Below are 19,731 nucleotides of genomic sequence, written 5' to 3'. Positions count from 1 at the left end.
TATATATATATATATATATATATATATATATATACACGTAACCATACGTCACAGAAGCAGAGAACATTCATTAAACAAGCGAGACTTGTGTGGTATCGCGCAGCTTTGATTGCGTTGAGAGAGGTTACAACAATTTACTTGAGGCTTCTGAGTGAGATCAAACGGGATATCCATATGTATTTAGGATACACATATCAACTGTCTTTTCAACATCTTCTTGACTAGAACTACACTTTTGGTCGGTAAATTTTGACGGAGAGCCACATGGATGCTAAACGACAGAGCTAAACTTGGTGTTCGAACATATTAGTTTGTCATAGTAAAAGGGTAACAAATTTCCATGCTAATCAGAGTGCGCATTTCATGATTTTTCTTCAAAATTACGGTCTCCGGTGGTGAATCCCAGAATAGACTCTTTAGGGGAGCCCTATTGAGAGTGACCATTTCGGGGACCGCCGTATAACCGAAAGATACACTCCATATCTACCGCGAAGAAGTTACGTACTAAACTTCCAAAAGGGGAATAGAAAGCCACTTTATGCGGTTATCTAAGGGTTATCTCAGAATGAGAGACATCACCATCAGTGTTGAAGAGAGAGTGCCCCTTTAGTTCCTCTCTGTGGTCTTTACTTGGCTAATGCTAACTCACATTCTTTTTTCAGAAAACGCTCCACTCCGCTACAACTAGTCGGGTCGACATTAACTACATTCATATGTAGTAACCATTGGCAGTGAAACTCGAATAAGCCGTTTAGGCTTTGTACAACAGAATATAAGCTGTTCAGTTACATTACACCGTCAATTTTTCAACGTTTTCCCACAATTCACATGTGATCAAAAATAATTCATGCAGTTTATGCACACAGAAAGAATGTCTTTCACTCTGATCAGAGTGTCCACTTCTTAGATGCCGTACACCAGCTTTCACTCAATCAGTCGAAGGCATAGGATATATCTACGTAGAGAATGAAGTACAAAAACAGGGATACCAGCATCGACAAGCGAGTATTGAACTTATCAGAAGACGAGAAACAATCGAGGCACGCTTCCGTTCTTGGCGTACAGGTAGCACTAGTATTATCAGAAACGTACTAGCCGTCATACAAACCCCGTAGAGGGAAGCGATAGACTGGTTTTCGAGACCGACGGTTTACACCAAGCCTGACAATGTTGTCCTACACATTTCATCACCAATCGAGATGTGTTCATTGAAGGAATGGGCATAAATTCATATAAGGTTTACTCACCGGCGTTTTGTGACAAACTGATCAGGCTAAGAGAGTGAACCAGGGATCATCATCACCACAAACGAGATTAACGGTTCAAAACTACAGCCAGATCCTTACTGAGTTCCTCAGACAAGTTTTGACCCTCGTTGGTATGGTTATGAAACTTCTACCCAACCTTAAGGTGGGAATATTAGTGTCAGTAAATGGAAAAAAAACATTTAGACGTGTCAGAAATGGAAAGAACCACGCTGGAATCATTTATCGCAGTGGAGTGGCGCATCGAAATGCATTGTTATGAAACCCAAAGCTGTGCTAGTGACTGAACTGAAGCTTAGGAGAAAATTAAGACTGAACCGGATCGGAACCGATGTTTGACCGTAACACGAGCGTGACAGAACACAAATTATAGAGGTAAACAACAAAATCCACCAACCGGGCATCACATACAAGGTCACTCAGTGACATGATTTGCGGTGACTCACACTAAATGCGCACGCACGCTCAACACACGAGAAGGGTCAAAACTGGTGACTTGAATTACACACAACGATACATGCATACAGGTTGGTTTTCGAAGGCCAGCAAGTGTCACTTACACCGAAGAAAGGGTGAATCAACAAATCTGAGAAGGACTATTGAAACCCAGGAAAAGATAAACATGAACATTCAACAAAGATCGTTGACTGGGTGGCAGGGTTTTTGTTTCGAATCCCAAATTGGATTGAATTTTGCCCACAGTACGCATCGTTCTTCGGTCTGGGTTACCCTACCCCTCAAATCAGTTGACTCATTTCATTTTCATTTTCAATATGATTCGAAAAACCACATCTCAGCTTTCCGCATACGAGTAAGCTGTCGGATGGCAACGCAAACAGAAAATCAATCACACAGTCAATACATGACGGACGTCCGGCCGGCCGGCGACTATGCGTTGTTACATCGCGGTTCCCACTGTAATTTTATGTGAGTTGACACGAAACTCCACAGGTACCAAAGTTAATGGCATTCCACCGGATACCCAAGAGTAGTACGAATAACAAAACTGGTTTTGGGGATTAGGTGAACGCCACATTTGGTCCATTCAAACCGGCAGCCGGGTAGGACAAGATGCTTCAAACGTGCGCCCCCAACTTTACTACCGTACTGGAACCGAGGGATGTAGCTCAGCAGACTTCCGTTTCCAGCAGCCTGAGTGGCAGAGGAATCATAGACAAGATTGTTAAAAGCATATTGTGCAAAATACAACCGACAATATTCAACAATACGTGTCAGTATGGAGCTTGTTATCTTTAGGGTAGAGAAAACTTCGTGAATTCCATCATACGCCTAAAGAGGCAGGATGGGGATTCCAGTAATTGTTCCTCACCTCGGGATAAACGGAGAACAAGCTACCTACTCTAGTTCTGATTATCTCCGGCATTTGCCTCGTCCCCGTAGTTTTTCGTTTGCAGGCCCGAACGAATCACATTCGCTTGAACTAGAGTTCTATGAGTTTGGACTCAAGGGTGAATTTATATCTCAGTCGCCGCTACGCTAGCATGGCACAGGTTTGTAGTCAGTGTCGACTATGGATCGATTGTCCAGCCATCTCAACTGAAAAGATTCATCCAAGCGAAACAGCAAGTCAGCTCCCCCCAACGGTCGGTTTTACACGAAAGGCTGTACCAACAATTCCACGCAGCTGTGTAAGGGAGTGATGTTTCGTTCTCCTCAAACCTACAAGTAATGTGACACCCAGAGTATTTCAGATACATCCGACGTTAAATATTTCATGTCAGAAGTAAACTTCACTTCTTATCCAGCAGAGCAGTTGAGAAAAGCTTCAACCACACAGTGATCTAACACACTCTTCCGTGCACAAGCCAGCTTTCACACCTGCCCCTTCGTATTTGATAGTCGCATAACGTCCTCATTATTCAGATGCTATCGGCTTCGATACTCAGGTGACCCTTGTAGCCGATGAAATGGGTTTTACCAGCTCAAGTCAAGTCCCAGCTCAAGTCAGGTAGATGACTGTATAGCTCTAGCTTTGCACAACTTGACAACAACTCGCTGACGGAAATGATAATCGACGTTGTCAACACAGCACATTACTCATAAGGTTGCCGAAAGTTCTTCTTAGCGGCCGACTACCGGTTTCGCCCTCATTGGGGGTCACCAGATAGGTGTAACCTTTCGAGGTCCCATCTAGTTGAAAACTAAATTGCACTAAATTGGCAAATTACATTGGTGTTAAAGACGGACTCCGCTGGATTTCTTGTTTATTTTATCTATCTAGGCTGTAACCAGCTGGAAAACTGATTGAGCCATAAAAGTGGGTTGTCCTAGCTGAGGATTTCAACGCACAGATGGAACGTCTTAGTCGACCAAAGGCAGTCGTTGGCATGCTTAGATTAGACACAAAATGCATTGATGACCGTGAGGGGTATTTTGTAACCTTATATAGAAAAGACGGTTGTTTTTCATTGTTACCATGTTTCGACATTTTGTGGATGCTGTTGCGTCATTTGGCACACTCCTACTACTGCGCTTACTCGTTCCAATGCTATTATCGGCCTCCTTGTTAGTGGGAATCCGAAATTCGACAAACGAGATGCAAGTCACAGAGCACTAGGCAGGATTTCAACTAACTGGGCGTGCGCTAATCATTTCTTTGTATTCGTTCGCATGCCTGAGCAAAGCTGTACAAACTATCGACTGCTGAGGCAGAACAACTTTTCTACGTATGTTTGGACAAAAAGGACTATCCCCGGATATTCGTGGACAAATTTTGCACCACTATTCAAACGCTTTAGGTATTTGCAATCAAATGTTCAAATTTCCTCATACCTAGTAGAGTTTGTCATTTCTGATAAATGAAATCACGAAAGGATACAGACTACACGGTGTTATGAATCCCTAACATGAAACGGGACCTGGACTAGACTAGGATCATACGGAAGAATATGTCCCATTGTTTGACTATCATCTAAACAGAGCGTCGAAAATCATCAATTACATGGTGCATTTTGCATCTTCCACATGTAATCTTGCTTCAGAATTTTCAACTCTCTTATTTTCTTGAAACCACGAGGTAAACAGCTTGAGCGTGCTGATCAATTGCTGTGTCTTGACAGCTGCATAAGCTATGATTGCACAGTGATAGACAGACATATCAGAGTGAACAACATTCTATAGATTTTCATTCATGGCGTCAGAAATGGATTTCCCTTAAGCCAAAGAGCCGTGTATACAAGACAGCTGTAGCCTTCAAAAACGTCATCACTTGCGCTCGCCATCATCACAAAAGGCGTCCAAGTCAATTAGAAACTATCCTAAACTCAAAAGCAAAAACAACGGCATCGAAGCAACAGTGTTGAACACTGATGTCGCAAACTTCGGTAGATATCAAAATCTGCTTCAACAATTGTGTTGTTATCTCTCCCGGGATTACATTTCAAGGCCCCAAATAAGTTTTCCTCGACATAAAATGGCCTTGCAGAGGTACAACATAGCACAATAACTTCGCAGGATGTAGGTATCACAAAGACGGAGTGGTCGCGTTTGCTAGTTAGAAATGCAAAAGTACTGTGGGGCTAAAACCTCCATGGGTTTGGTCGCATTGGCACAATAATGGCTCTTTTTCTGGTAGGTTGGAGCGTGTGGTCAATACATAAATTAACTCTTGCGTGAACGATAACAAGTTCGCATTTTTTGTCAAACAAGATAGCGTTAAACGAGTGAATAGATAAGCATGACATGAGACTATGCAGTGATTGGCACAAGCCAGTGCACATACCAAACATCAATGTGAAAGGGAATGATACAAACAAGAAATCACATGCTAGAAAGTTTGGAATTAGTGTAGGTCAGGAGAATACCCGGAATTGGACGCGGAACAAAGGTTTCTACCGCGTTTTTAAAGGCGATAACACACGTCAATAATCATGAATAGCTTTCGAATAACCTTTATGTGATCTGTCGCTTCTGAATACCATCGAGGCAGTTCTTGATCGGAGCGGAGAAGTAAACAGAACAGGACTGAATCCTAACCAGTAGATCAATAAGATACAGACTAACTGATGAGTGTGAACAGAGTTTTGAGAGATAGAAACACCTACAAAAGTGTTTTTTCGAAATATATTTATCAAGTCGATGTCGCTTATTTCAACCTGTGACCCCTTTTCACCTGAAACTTTAGTTTAATTATGTGTACTGATTGGTGCCAATTGATCGACGATTTCGTGATGTCAGCATGATGGACACTAGCTTAACCCTTCCGATTCCAGCATGCGTTTGATCAAACTCATAAGTGTTCACAGCCTAAGTCGCCTTGTGACATGATCATGGAATGAGGACATCATACTGGTTACCCGAAGATTTCATACCGCAGTAAAACTCACGGGAAAATAGTTGAATCCGGTCTAAAGAGGACATTGGAGGGCCTGTTAAAACTATAGCATTCCCACTTGAGTGGTCACGGTCCCGTTACGATTATCACGTGTGCTGGTATGCGCGCACCCCCGCTCTGACGATGTCATGTCGATTAGTGATGCAGCGTTGGCAATCCAATTGTTCAACTCGGCAAACAGACCAACAACTATGGTAAGCAGTGGACTCGAGATCCGCTGTGACTGGAGCGGGACTGTGTAACGGGAGGACCGATATCGGTTAGTGAACAAGCAAAACACAGATCCACCAATCTACACTGAAAACATTTGAAGTAAATGGTGAGGTTGTAAATGATCGATACCAGGGGTTCCGGTGCTGTGCGCGCCCTCAGAAATCATACTCAAGCACACAGTTACCAGTGCAACAGGATACCGAGACTGGATGAGCCAACTAGTTTATACAATCACGCCACATCCACTGTCGTTTGTATGGACTGCAGATTATTACATCGTACACTGCGTAGAACTCCTTAATCATTGCGGGTTTGGCAGCATCAAACAAATACGTTCGTTTGTGCTTACCACTGCTGTTTAAACAGTTCCCATCCTGTCTCCAAGCGATTATCCTGATTCATCGACATCAACCATGGGAAACACTGGCCTGCAGTTTAGTTTTTGTTAGAACTCATCACCGTATCGAGATTTGAGTCCTAGATAGGTGATATGCAAGGTGAGCGTGTTGCCCCTACCCCACTGACGCACAGTGGACGCACCTTCATTGTCACTTAGCAGGCGACCATGCTCTACGGAGTGCGTAGCTGTACTGGAATGAGCAAATATTTTTAACAACCTGGGCCCTATGAATTTCAGAGGATTATGTCGGAGTTCAGAATGCGGTCGGTTATGGTCGGAAATGCACACGCCTGTAGCAATATCATGCGGCAAGTGGACGCATATAGATAGCGGAGAAATGATAAATATTTTCACAGTACTTGAGGAAGACGCTGTATTCAAGTTCACACATATCGGAATATGGATCGTGAGGAACGTGCAACAGGGAGGCATGCTCCCGAAGTGAACTGATCCCTAGCTCATGTAAGCCATTTTACTGTGGCATGCGGGTAAGCATAAGGTGAAGAAAACACAAACGCTTGGAAAACTTGCAACCGAACTAAGCCAAACAAAGGCGCAAATTAGTAACGCCTATGCAACCCCACTTCAGAAGACCAGGATCATTAATAAGAGACAGGGAGGATGGAAAAGAGGACAGACTCACTGGATCTATTCGGTTGACAAGTTATAATTACTCTTCAGTTTAAATACACTTTGTGGCATAGTTCTTACTTTGAAACATTGCGCTAGCAGTTAGACAAAGCAAAGTTTCTGGTGGATAGGTTCATACGGGCTGTCAGCATGGTGTTTCCAAAGGCGCTCGGTGTTAATAAATGTCTTCTAAACAACCTCATGGCTTCTGACTTAGTAAGCTGCCTTTGACCCTAAACGGTTTATCTGTGTGAAAGTACATCTCAATCACTCCACATTGTTTTCAGAAAACAACAAGACGTGATTCACCATATGGATTAACGGTGCACAGATAGCGATGCAGTACAGAACAAACTGTTTTATCTGAGTGGTAGCTGTTGAACTCTAGACGCGTGCGGGCACGGCTGTATTTATAGTACTCTACAAAAGTCCAAAGCCTAGAGACATTGTTTGTACTACGGTTTGTTTAGGCGTAAGTTCAAGATTTTCATTGGCAATGTTGTGGAATATAGGTAGCTCGGGTGTGCTAGTTGGTTGTTAGTCTGTTCGCCGAGCTTGGCAGTTGGATTCACCCTCTCAACCCCTGCCGATGTCACCTGGATTGGTGACGAAACGTTTGCAGTGCAACTTCGAAGCCTGGCGGACAGACCAACAACCAAGCTTTCCATTGTTGTTGCAAAATTAGTTTACGACGATGTTCCTCTGTGAACAGACCGCTTGTGAAGAGACCAGCCAAAATCGGTATCTTCTGAGAGGGCTGTTTGAATGGAATATACTTCTGGAATCGCCTCTCTCAGAGCTTGGTCAACAACAACAACAACTATAGACCCGTTGTTTCTCTTTCTCCCCAAACAGCTAGCCATCTCGTTTCGCAATAGTCCCCCCAGACACGGTCGCACTTGTTTTACCAGTGCTGTGCCGCACACAAATTGATGGGAGGATGTATGTCGAATTCATCAGTCAATTACGTATATTCGAAAACCTACAAACTAGTGCTGCAGTTCAGTCGGTTTAACAAGAAATCAAGAATAAATGGTCGGTGGAACGATTTCTAGGACAACCAAGTACCGGACAAATTTGCATACAATGATCTCCGAAAATCAGGTGGCACGCAGTAGCGTTGATGTGAACTAATTCGAAAATTCGGCAGTTTGCTAACTAAATCGCAGTAGAGCAACCACTTCCACATGTGAACATATGTCAAATGGAATGAACTATAAGAGTCACTGCAAATAAGTGGGGAAAAGAATCTCAAGAATGCCCTTGGCTGTCATACAAGGCATGTGTGGTAACATAACGCTGATATTTTTACTGTTCAGAAGCCCACCGGACCATTGTATATTTTCATAAAAGCCTTTATGATATGACCTGATCATCCGTTGACAGTCGACGCTTTGGGGCAAGTCAGTTTCGGGGAACTGGGTATTCGGCGTTAACGGCTTGTATCATTCGGCAGAGTTTGGTGGAGTCGAGGTAAGGTACAGCATGAATAGGAAAACACCAGCTATTTAAGGGTCATTTCGCCGAAATAATATCCAATCGCCTACACAAGGATTTACTGAAACGATTAACGAAAGGTTGTATGAAAGGAACAGGAATAGCGTACCGAACTAAGGATATTAGAAAGAAAATCACAACTGTGAAACTAAAATCTTAGTTTTAAAACCCAGCCGTGTAAAATATTATCAATAAAATGTCCACGCTCCAGCCTTTCAGGTCCTATCGTCAGTCGGCAGATCTTTGAATCTGGAAAGGCAATATCGCTGAAAAACTGGACGGAAGGATCATGCCGAAGTTATGGTAAAAAAAGGAAACTATGAACTGCTCGCGGCCCCGTTTATGTACAATGTATGCAAACTGTGATCGGTTCTCTCCCTTGCAGTTCTGGTTGTTAGTTGACGGCTGTAGCATCAGTTTTGTGCAGGCATGTCAGGCGAAACGCTAGATTGATTGAGTTTGGACAGGAACGACCGACAAGCCAACGATAGTCCTGACCAACTAACCTGGAGCCTAGAACCTGTCGCAACCTTTGAGATATCTTCGTTATGGAAAAACGTGGGAAACGAGCAGAATGGACTTGATGCAAAATTAGTCTCGATTATTCGTTTTTGGACGGTGAAGTTCAAAAAATTGCTCATGAGGTAAAAAAACGATCCCTCAGTCACAGAGCTACAGAATTTATGAGTAATGGTAATCTAGTTCAGAACAGCTTATGCTGGGAAATGATTCTGTTCAGGACCAAACTCGCTGAGCGTATCTCAAGCTTTTGGTCTAATCACGAATCTACCACTTGCCTTAGAAGCAAGACAACACACGATGAACAGTAAAGTGTGATCAACTTTTAATAGAATGGAAATGAAAGGTTACTACCCCTCACAGAAGTCTACGATCAGCGGGCCATTATTCATGGGGGTCGTCAGCCTACTCATTCATTCGGCATCGCACCACTAGGCGTCGTACACAGCAATCGTGGGGTCAGAAAGGTAGGCAGGATTTAACGTACGCACAACAACACCACGAAGTTAATACCACAAAGAATGTTGGGCAAATGCCAACTACATGCCAATGTCTCGGCACAATGACCCGGAAGATGCTGCTTTAAATGGTCCTAGAAAGTAACTACCAGATTGGTTCCAGCGCGTATTCAGTCTTGGCACTTAAATGTCGCAATGCCGTTCGGTTTCCGGGTCAACTACGGCAAAGTAGTTGTCCCATAAATTTCACATGGAACGATCCAATTTCAACTGCCGTATGTTCAACATTTGACTGAAGTGTGGCCGATTCAAACAACTAGTATAATCTCTACGGTATTGCATTGGCATTCTTGTGAACTTTCATGAGAATTTGCCAGGAACAAAATGATTTTGTGAGTCTGAACGCAGAATGCTGGGAAAATTTGTGTAACAAGGCTTAGGTGATCTTAAAAGATCAAAGTTTGTGCTTCATTTAGACGAAAGGGATCCGAGCAACCATAACCAATCGTTGTCACTGAAGGATTGACAGTTTATCTAATAGTGTCATGAAAATGGCCTTTGTACGGATGTACTAACCTATGAGTAAAATCTGATTCCAGAACGACAATCTGGGACTTGGAGAGAGAGGTGCAGCTATGAAAGCCAGTAGGGTCACCGGTGTTACCAAGTCTAAGTCACTAGTGTATCCCCGGGTTCATCCAGTGTTCGATTTCATCCAAAACATGAAAAAGACCCGGCAAAAGTGCCGTCGACAATCGAAATTAATCTCCTGGAGAGAATCAGTTGTCAAGGCCCATGAAGATGTACTATAAACTCCGTTTCTATACCATTCGATTACAAACGGATGGTGCATAAGTGGATACGTTTATTACGCGGACATATTTCACTGAGAGCAACAGAACCAAGAGAAGTACTGGATACACGCGGATTGGTTGTCGTAAAAGCGTCATTATTGGGGCACACCTTGGTAAACATTTCTGAGTTGTGTTTTAACTTTGAAAATTCCATATCCCTAAATTTCCCGGAAAAGTGAACAAGTTTCGAAATCGTTTCTGTTTTTGGAAACACAATTTTCAAGTTCCGAACAAATTGCCTTCTGAACACACACGGGGCAAAAGTTCGCTTTCCTCTCCTCAAGTGTACAAACAACACTAAAAAAAACTAGGACATACTCGACAGTGAATGCGTTTGACAGTAAATGCTTTGATACCCGATGTTCTGTATCCTCAAACACGAAAACAGCTTCCGCTTGCCACGTGATTATGAAACAAAATACCTTGATTTATTTGGACAATCGATTGCAAACTGCCCCACTTCGTTGCGTGGAAAAATGCATAAGCGAAACCGCACGAGATAAACAAGTTGTTCGCCGGAAGCTGCCCATCAACGAACATACATCAGGCTCTAGGGGAATTCCACTCATATGCCTGTACGGAAAGGTCAAGCTGTCAACTGTGGTTGGATGCATGGACGATGCCTGGTTGGGTAACCTGGACATGTGATATAAATGAAAGGACCGACCTTTTACTTGTTGGGATGCAATAGCTGAGGTGTTAATTTGATAGTTTCTTAGGATGTGGAAAAAGCTTGTCAGGTACAAGGACGAAGAATCGATTAATGTAACTGCATCGATTGTGAAACCCAGAAACGATTACCCCGGGAAATGCACGGAAGTTTCGCACCAATTAGTAGCATGCCGGAGCCTTGGAAAATCGACCGTTGCGGGCTTGCCCATAGAGCAAGTGCACTAGGAACGGGTAGTGACATACGACACAAAAATTGGGACATCAATCTCGCTTTCGAATCGGTGGGTCACATATCACTGTCGGATTAAATCAGTCAAACGGAAGACCAGTGTTCAGTTCAGCAAGATGCTATGCATCACTAAGATTCCTAATACAACGATAAGCCCGGAATGACCGAGTTGATTTGGAAGCAGGGTGTAACAAAGACGGAGCTGTCTCTGCATAGTGACACGGACATCAGCTGATTAACTCGACCGTCTGCAAACCGAACCTAAATAGACAAGAAGGATCCAAATCTTCAAACTTGCATTAGTCAGTAGTGCAACATCAAGGAGAATTTTGCCAAAGCACCCAGTTTACAAAGTAAGTCTTGATTTTAAATGGTACGCTGTCGTCTAATCAGCTGACATCTCGGCAAAGCGTTCCAGTTCGTGTGAGAGGCTTGATATCAGGTGGCAATACATGGTATGGTGATACCCAGTAATCTATTCCAGAACGTTCGCTGCTTATGTTCTAGCTAATAAGTACATCATACAGACTAGGATGTGTTCCCAAGGAGGGAGGTCAACCAAAGCAAAATGACACGCGGAATCTGTTGGCAGCAGGAAACTGTTCAAAGAGATCCCATACCTGGAATTGCTACTTTTAAAACTCATGAGGAAAAAACGAACCGGTATTGAATACATAGAGCCAGGTTGACAAAACAACAAAGAGCAAAACGGAAAAGTGAAAAATAAATAACCAGCTTCAATGAAAATAAAACAACCGATTGATAAGAATGTTGGAAGAGATGCAGTAACGTATACCTTTCAGAAATGGTACAAAATGATCAACTCGTAAGCACCAGACATATGTAGCAAAGTGAGAATACTTAAAAATACTTTTTAAGTTTCCAGTAAACAGACACTTGATGGAGAGTTTTGGGGCTACACGAACAACCGCTACTAAAATAAGCGAATGAAGTAACCAAAAGCCGAGGAAGATAAAATAGAACGGATCGTTTGTCATGTAGGTATGGGTTCTGTAGAGGGTAGAATGACAGTATCGATCGCGTTTCCAGCCAGTGGATGAGAAAATTTGCCAGGGAAATAAAAACAAATGGGTCATTTCGGGTCAGCGTTCAGTGACCGTCCGATTTATCACGGAACGTTGGTGAATTGCTTAACTATTGCCTACATGACGTGAAGCAAGCAGCTGTTAAATTACAACCTCATTTCGGCTGAGTGAAATTACGGCAGTTAGTTTGCAGAAAGATGCCGAGCGGATCCATGTGATACTCACCCTAAAGACGGCAAAAGTGATAGCCGTGTGTGACTGACCCGAAAACATTTGTTTCCTCATCGAGTGGAGAGAACATGTGAATTTTCACAACTTCGAACAGCAAAAAATGCACTCTCCAATGCGAAAAAACATGCGGCTACAGTTGAATCATCATCAGGTAGCTGCAACAGGTCACTAGGTATTTTATGATCCTGTTCTATCTTGAGGACTTTGATGAGTCAAAATCACGAGCTCAATCGATCTACACTCCAGTGGCTTGCCAACTGGAATCGATAGGTGTTCACACTAAATTCGTAGCAGAACCTGGCAAATTTCGGTGGTGTAAGAAACGCTCATCAGCTTGAAGTTGGTATGCAATTCCTATTCATCAAAAATTTAGCTTCACCCAAATCCTTACGAATACGAAACGGGAACATCCGAGTGCCGTCACTGAAAATTATACCACTGCCAGCACGTGTCACAGTTGTGATCAATAGGCATTATACTGCAAAGGTGGAACGATATGATCGATAAGACCGAATGACCAGCTATAAAGACTTACTGTGGTTAGACTGACAAAGGCCAGTAGTGACGGTAAACGTATCCCACCAATTCATGGGAAAGTGAACAGTCGCAGACCAATCTTGTGATAATGAACACACGTTGATTATTGAGAAGAGTAAGGTACACCAAGATAAGTGACGACCGGGTAAAACGAACAACTAATAGGAACAGGCGAAGAGAAAAGGTGTGTCGGAAGCAAAGTAAACCGAAAGTAGAACCTATCGCGACAATTCTTGCGAAGACAGGTTCAAAACGAACGACAAATGAAGACAGCTTGCAATGGCAACTCAGCATCTATATATCAGCCAGAGTGACTTATAAAATAAGACTAATTTTATCTTGTTACACGCCTAAACATAAGTGTGGTTAGCTCCTATTGAAGGATTTCGATGAAACAGGGACGTGACACAAAGGCAAAATGCACATGTGGTCGAACCATTACGGAATGATTCGAAGCAGCGCGCGCATCCGCCCTACACTTCGAATGCTGAGTGTCTAAAAGCCAAAAGGTTTTGTGGGAGAGAAGGTAGTCCTGATTCGGGTAGAGATAAGCTTCTTTCAAGATGGGCAATATCAGTAGATTATCACCGTCGCTGTCATTTAACTGGAGCAAGACAAAGTAGCGTGCACCTCTTTTGGGAATGATTTGAGCGCATCAATAGCCAAGATTAATGGGATTATGTCTGCCGAGAATTATCTCGGTTGGTATGATGGAGATCGAGAAAGCTGTGGTTAATGCGCGAACTTATTGATCGTAGGGTTCGCGGTTAAAACCTGGTTAAAACCTGATATTATCAGAGTCCTCATGCTTTCTTCAGAAGCTACGCACCAAAAACCTGTTACATGTGAATGATTATTATTATTACTAAAGGCTTATAGGCTACGGGAATGAAAGTAGAATAAGTAACAGACCTTCGGATGGGTAATCAGTGCACTAAACAACAGTTATGTGGCAAGATATTTCCCTTCGTTGTTTTTACACGTTATACTGTGATGGAAAGGAGATTGTTGAGACCTCGCCGTGGCGGAAGCAATCATCACACTAGATCTGAAGGCACCTCTTAAGAAACGGAAAGTATCCTTTTCCATGATGAATATGAAGAAGGAAAACAACACAGTTTTGCACGACGTTCCGGCTCTACTTTGTCGTGTCTTATGAGGCGGGTGCCACATACCACAGTTATGAATAAATTAGACGGGAAGGTATCACGTTGGAGGTTTGCTCTGCAGTTTTCCACCTTAGGGTCAATCAATCGGAAAACTACTACCTCCGTTTGTGAATAGCAATGGTCTCAGCATACTTCACAGCTCTCCTACTTGCTGTGCTGAACAGAACGTCAAATGTAATCGCTGGGTCGATGTGACACCTGGTCTCAGAGAGATCATACAACGTTGTCTGACAACTGTGATGCAGAGAACCAACTACACAGCCGGGCCAGTCGTTTGCTCACAAGATTAGCCGTGTATTAGCGCCATAACTAGAAGTTTCATTGCCACCGCCGCCAACTCCAACATTATCCACTGATTCTCTATGGGGTGCATGGCCGCTAACTTGGTTGCAACAGAACGGCTGAGGGTGAGGGATAATACGAAGACAGCTGGACCAATGAAAATCACCGACTCAACATCAAACCCAAACGGGACCGTAGCTCACACTGCCAGTCTCGTCGCCTAAATGGAACTAAGCATCGGATCAATCCAGCAACTGAAACTGAATCGTGTTCACCACACTATATGGTAGTGCTCTGAAATTCACTGAGTCCATTCCTGCTCGCAACTGAAGGCTGAATATATGAAAGCAGAAAGAGCTTTTCATTTTGTTTATACTACGGCGGTAAACTGAAAAGCCAGTATTTGTAATTTATTTATAGTTGTAACCTGTAGTACGCGCCTGATGAGAGCAAAATAACTCAGTGATACCACGCAGTACGGTGCTGTTATGTTCCATCTTCAAACCGCATAATCACCAAGGCGGATTGTTAACGCATTTTTCAATCCATGCAACAATGCTACATTAGTCCTTTTGATAAAATCCACTTGTGTGGATATTTGAACTCCAACCGAATCCTACATTATTGGTCATTCATTGAGATCGGATTGATAGCTTCGTCACAAATATTTTCCCAATGAGTCTTGTAGGATCTGGGTGGTGAGGAAGAGAGGAGTTTGTGCACTCTAATCCTGCTTACTTCATGGAGCCCTACGAAACTTCATGTGACAAGATAATTTTCTCCTAAAGACTACCCACAGTTGCGTAAGCGAATCTTGTATGGTGTGTTAGGACAGACTCTCGTTACTGAATATTCGATATCTCTGTTCTTTTTGAGGACGGTGCGCTGTGGTATGTCGAAATAGGCTTTCCGTGTCCAGTATTTGACTCTAGGGGAATAATAATCAGCCAAAGAACTGAACGTGAAATGCACACGCGTCTTCATACGAAGTTCATTAATCCTGACAACCACAAGATAGTTCCAATCAATCTTCAGTCTTTCGCCCCGGTTCCCCAACGTTTCCGTTTTCGGCTATGAGCAAGTTTTCGCGTGACAGAATACGGTAAGCGGGTCGATCACACTTGTACTGTGCGGCCAGAGCATGATTCATTTTCGACCATTGTCTAGACCGGTTTCGTGTGGTCACGGTAGCCACCACATACTGGAGAGTGACAGATGGTCGGTGAAGAGCTTTAATAATAGAAATAATACATCACGCGTAAGGTTGCTGAAAATTCTTCGACAGCCCATGGCCGCTTAATAAAACATCTTAGACGAAAGATTCAGCTGAGTTTTAGGTGAATCTCCCGCAAAAGCAAATTGATTTGCAAATGAGTGTATTTCGCTAGTCCTAGCTCATCTTCACACCACAAATCGGCTCGGAGATGGTGTGGACAACGCAGTCAGAATAATATCATGCATTAAAAATATGCTTTTCGACTAACAATTCAGCCCAACAGCAAGGGAGACTTGGAGTCGTCACCTGATGCATCATTATGTGGCATGTACCGTGGATAGAAGTGCGAAATTACGGTGTTCATAGTTCAGTTTGTCAATGTTGATGATGAATCTTTTTCGAACCCATGGGGTCATACCCCACATAGAGAAACCAATTAAGCTGCCATGAGGGCAGATTCATATCTAGACGACCACACAAGTACTCAAATGAATCGCTGTTGCCCTAAAGTGGACGGATAAGTCAAACTTTACTCGGCACAGTACGAGTGACTGCCAGGGATCGCGTCAAGATGCTTCCTACACAAGGATTGCTCTCCAGAGGAAAAATCAGTAGGTTGTGTACTAGCTTTTAAAATGAAACAAAAGTTCCACCTCTAGGTACAGTTGTATGAAAAGTCCGACAACAGAGTTGCGGGCTGCGGGATTTTAAGAGGGGGTGCTTACACGACTATGTGAGCAACATATTGAGATCAGGGCAGCACCAGAGGGGGAGTGATTAGTGTTACAACTGATTGAAGTGGCGATAGGTCCAACGGGAACCTGGGTCGTAAAGGTTTCGGCTCCAGTTGGCCTTGATGGGAACCAATTAGGGGGGCGGGGAGGATGAACGAACGTGTCTGTCCCAGTTTTTGGACATGACAGGGTCGTACTGGATAGAGGCTCCTGTTCTCACAGATCGGCAGTGAGAGGATCTAGTGTTGTAAACCAATTGATATGGCGATATTTGATACGCAAACAAAACGCCCAGGACCTGAGGTATTTGCTGCTTTAGAATAGATTATATCAGAATTTAGGGGGGTGAGGAATGTTCGGGTTGCCCCAACCTGCGATTATCAACTGGATGAAGGATAGGAGAACAAAACAAGAGGTGGAGCAGATTATCGGCCTCAGGTTACTGCAAAGCTTATCACCAGGGCTGAACAAACCTCATTTAATCCGAGTTCGTTTCGTCACCTACTTTCTGGAAGCGAACGGATACCAGGCAAAACCATGAAGTAAAACTGCTTCGGAGTAAATGCCACAGGAATAAAGGGCATCGAATGATCAAGAATAAAACGACAGTATGGTATCTGCGCATTTTGCGTTAAACGTGAGGTGCTTGGAATGGTTATTACAGTTACTGCTGTATGGGTGAGCTGATAGCTAACCTGGAGGCCGTCGGGAAGTAAACGACGACCGTAAGTACTTAACCTCCATCTGCATGAGCGCAAAATATACTGTCATGTTTTGTTTTTTAACGGACCTCGGAAGCCGGGAGTTCAGGTGAAGCTATCCACGTACGGAAAACCTTTCTTCTACTGGAAAACCGATAGCGTGAGTTGCAGAGCTAGAGTATTTGAATCACCGGTTATGGCCTACCCACGCGGGCGCATGATTTAAGCGTTACCGACACCTCAGCTGGAACGCACAATCCATTCAAACAGTTTGTAGTAATCTGCTTTTAAGCACCACTTATTCGGAAAGCTGTGGAAAATGCTAGCTTAACCTCTGTAGAGAAGCAAGGACCATCGGTACAACCGGAGAATGAGAGGTACAAAATCATCTTCCCACAGCTCAGAGGGCCACAATACACCGAAAAAGGGAAACGCTGGGATACCTTAAAAATATAAGTATTCTGATTAACTTATTCCGCAGGACCATTTTTTCCAAAGTGACCTTTGTTGGATTTCGGAGATCCCAAAGCTAACTCACAACTGAAGGGGAACAAAAAAGGGGTTTCGGGTAGCACTCTGGAAAAGTTATCAACAGTACAAAATGACGTATCGCCCGGGCGTCCGCTTCCAGCTGTTGCAATTGTACCAAAGTGACGAAATAAAGCTTATGATACATCGTAGAAGCCTAATTCAGATTACCAGCAGGGCTCGTTGTCGGATGCAGTCGGTTACCGTAGTCAGAAAGGCTACGTGTAAAACTTGCTACAAATGGTAGAGACGAGCGACCATCCGAACTTTGACGAATCGCTGGAAGAGACCGGCGGCGGAACCGGTGAGTGACGTGATTAGCCAGTGTGCCAGAGCTCGGTGTGCTTCCAAGAGTTTAGCAAGCTAAATCCTGTATATGACTAAATGATACTAAGTTTTATTCAAGGCCACTATCAACGAAAACCAATTGCAACTTACCCCGGATCGTTAGAGTCCACTCCATTTTCCATTCCTAAGGATGCCTGTCGCTTTGTTAGTGACAGCTTGGTATAAGTATCAGACAAGCATTCCCCGGCACTGACCGTGCTATCCGAGCATGTGGCTTCGCCATTGGTACTGTCGACGGTGCTATTTCCGTTTGAATTCATGTCACCAACTGCCGAATCGTCTGAAGGACTTGAACTTGGTTTTAGTTGGCTCACAGTCATTTCCATGGATAGGACAGTTTGCTCGAGAAGGCTGATTGTGCACACAGCTTAGCGAAAATAGGCTTATCGGGGGATCACAGTGGGTACAAAATATCCACGCGTTTGAAAGAACTGAAACTTAGCTAGTTCTGCGGTTAGGGTCTATGCGGGACGCACTGACATACTTCCCAGTAAACTAGGCCCTGAGACACAGGGCACTACTATGACAATGGCAATTGTCCTAAGGCGACAACCGACTAGAGACAACCCCCGACGCGTGCAACGCTCGTGGCTGTCTCCGAACCCCATTTCATCGGTGTTTTATACGTGAAAGGGCCATCGTGACACGTCCACCAATCACAACAAGCAAGCTATGAAGGCCGAGTGTCCTGATTGGCTGACGTTGAACGCTGCCATGCCACTCCAGCCATTGGCTGGTTTTCAGATAGCAGCAGCGATTCAGCGGAGCACTCCCTCTCAAACACGTTACCCACTGGTTTTCATTTGGGTCACAATAGCGCCAAATAGGACTGAGGATCCTAAATGGGGTGAAGCGACAAACTGAATTTGGAAGTTGAACTATGGGTCCATCAATAAAAGGAAATTCAAACAGCTGATATCAGCACAAACATTTTAGTGATGAGTGACCTGAACGACTGTCGCATCCAGGGTGGTAAATTTCCTCACATTTACTCTGTGGAATCGCTCCCATCAGTGAAAAGAATGCCGTTTTTGGAACTCCATGGGTTTAGGGGATTTTTTGGTATTGGAAAAGCCTGAAATATTTCTTAACCATCGGAAGGTAATGTGGGAATTGCTCGAGCCAAATCTCCACTTATCACTAAAATTCTTAATGGATATCGGTCTCTTGAGTTTCAGTTAGCTCATATAAAGTAATGCTTGAATCCTTACTGAAGTGGTTCCTATGGCAGGATAAACCGATCTATGGCACAAGTGTCTTGCCGATGTTCATGGCAAGACATGTGACGCACCAGATCCTACTGTTTCTGGAGTCGAACATTATGGACAGACCAGGCGACAGGCTTATTGTCACCAGATCTGACAGTAAATAATGAGCTCTACTGTCATCTCTACCACTCACATCTTCAACTCTGACAGCCTTCAAAATTCCCTCATTTGGTTTACAGGATACCAACCCCTCGGACCAACAAGGCTGGAAATGCGGTTCTATGGCATGTGACATATCATACCCGACTAGACCAAGGATGACAAATCTTAACAGTGAGTACTTCTAGAACCAAAAACCACTTTTTTCGGAGAAGTTCCTCCAGGTCTAGATTAAATTACGATTTCTTCGGAAATCACTTCAATCAACTGAAAAGTTCCAACCAATAACTCCCCGGAACTCTTTCACAACCACCTGATATTCTTAGTAAGAAGGGACCAATTGTGAACTATCAGGCACTGTGATTCAAGGATTGGATTACCATCGGCGTGACCGATTTCACGTGCTTGTTGCCATTAACACTAGGAAAGTTTGCGGTATGGACGTACTGATTAACTGAACATCATCTGTTTGATGTTCATA

The 19,731-nt window shown here is 43.6% G+C and overlaps 1 protein-coding gene across 1 annotated transcript in view; it reads right to left on the bottom strand.

Moving 5' to 3' along the window:
• T265_09341 (hypothetical protein) overlaps positions 1-18,473 on the bottom strand; it is a gene marked incomplete at both ends in the record, with an annotated part of 89,934 nt that extends 71,461 nt beyond the window's left edge. The window contains one exon of the mRNA XM_009175380.1: positions 17,974-18,473. Within this exon, the coding sequence (XP_009173644.1) occupies positions 17,974-18,209 (236 nt within the window). The remainder of the gene's footprint in view (positions 1-17,973) is intronic.
• Between the last annotated feature and the right edge of the window lie 1,258 nt (positions 18,474-19,731).

The sequence above is a fragment of the Opisthorchis viverrini genome (assembly GCF_000715545.1).
Source record: "Opisthorchis viverrini unplaced genomic scaffold opera_v5_269, whole genome shotgun sequence".
Taxonomy (NCBI): Eukaryota; Metazoa; Platyhelminthes; class Trematoda; order Opisthorchiida; family Opisthorchiidae; genus Opisthorchis; species Opisthorchis viverrini.
Note: the sequence above shows the minus strand (reverse complement) of the source record. Positions and strands in the feature narration are given on the sequence as shown.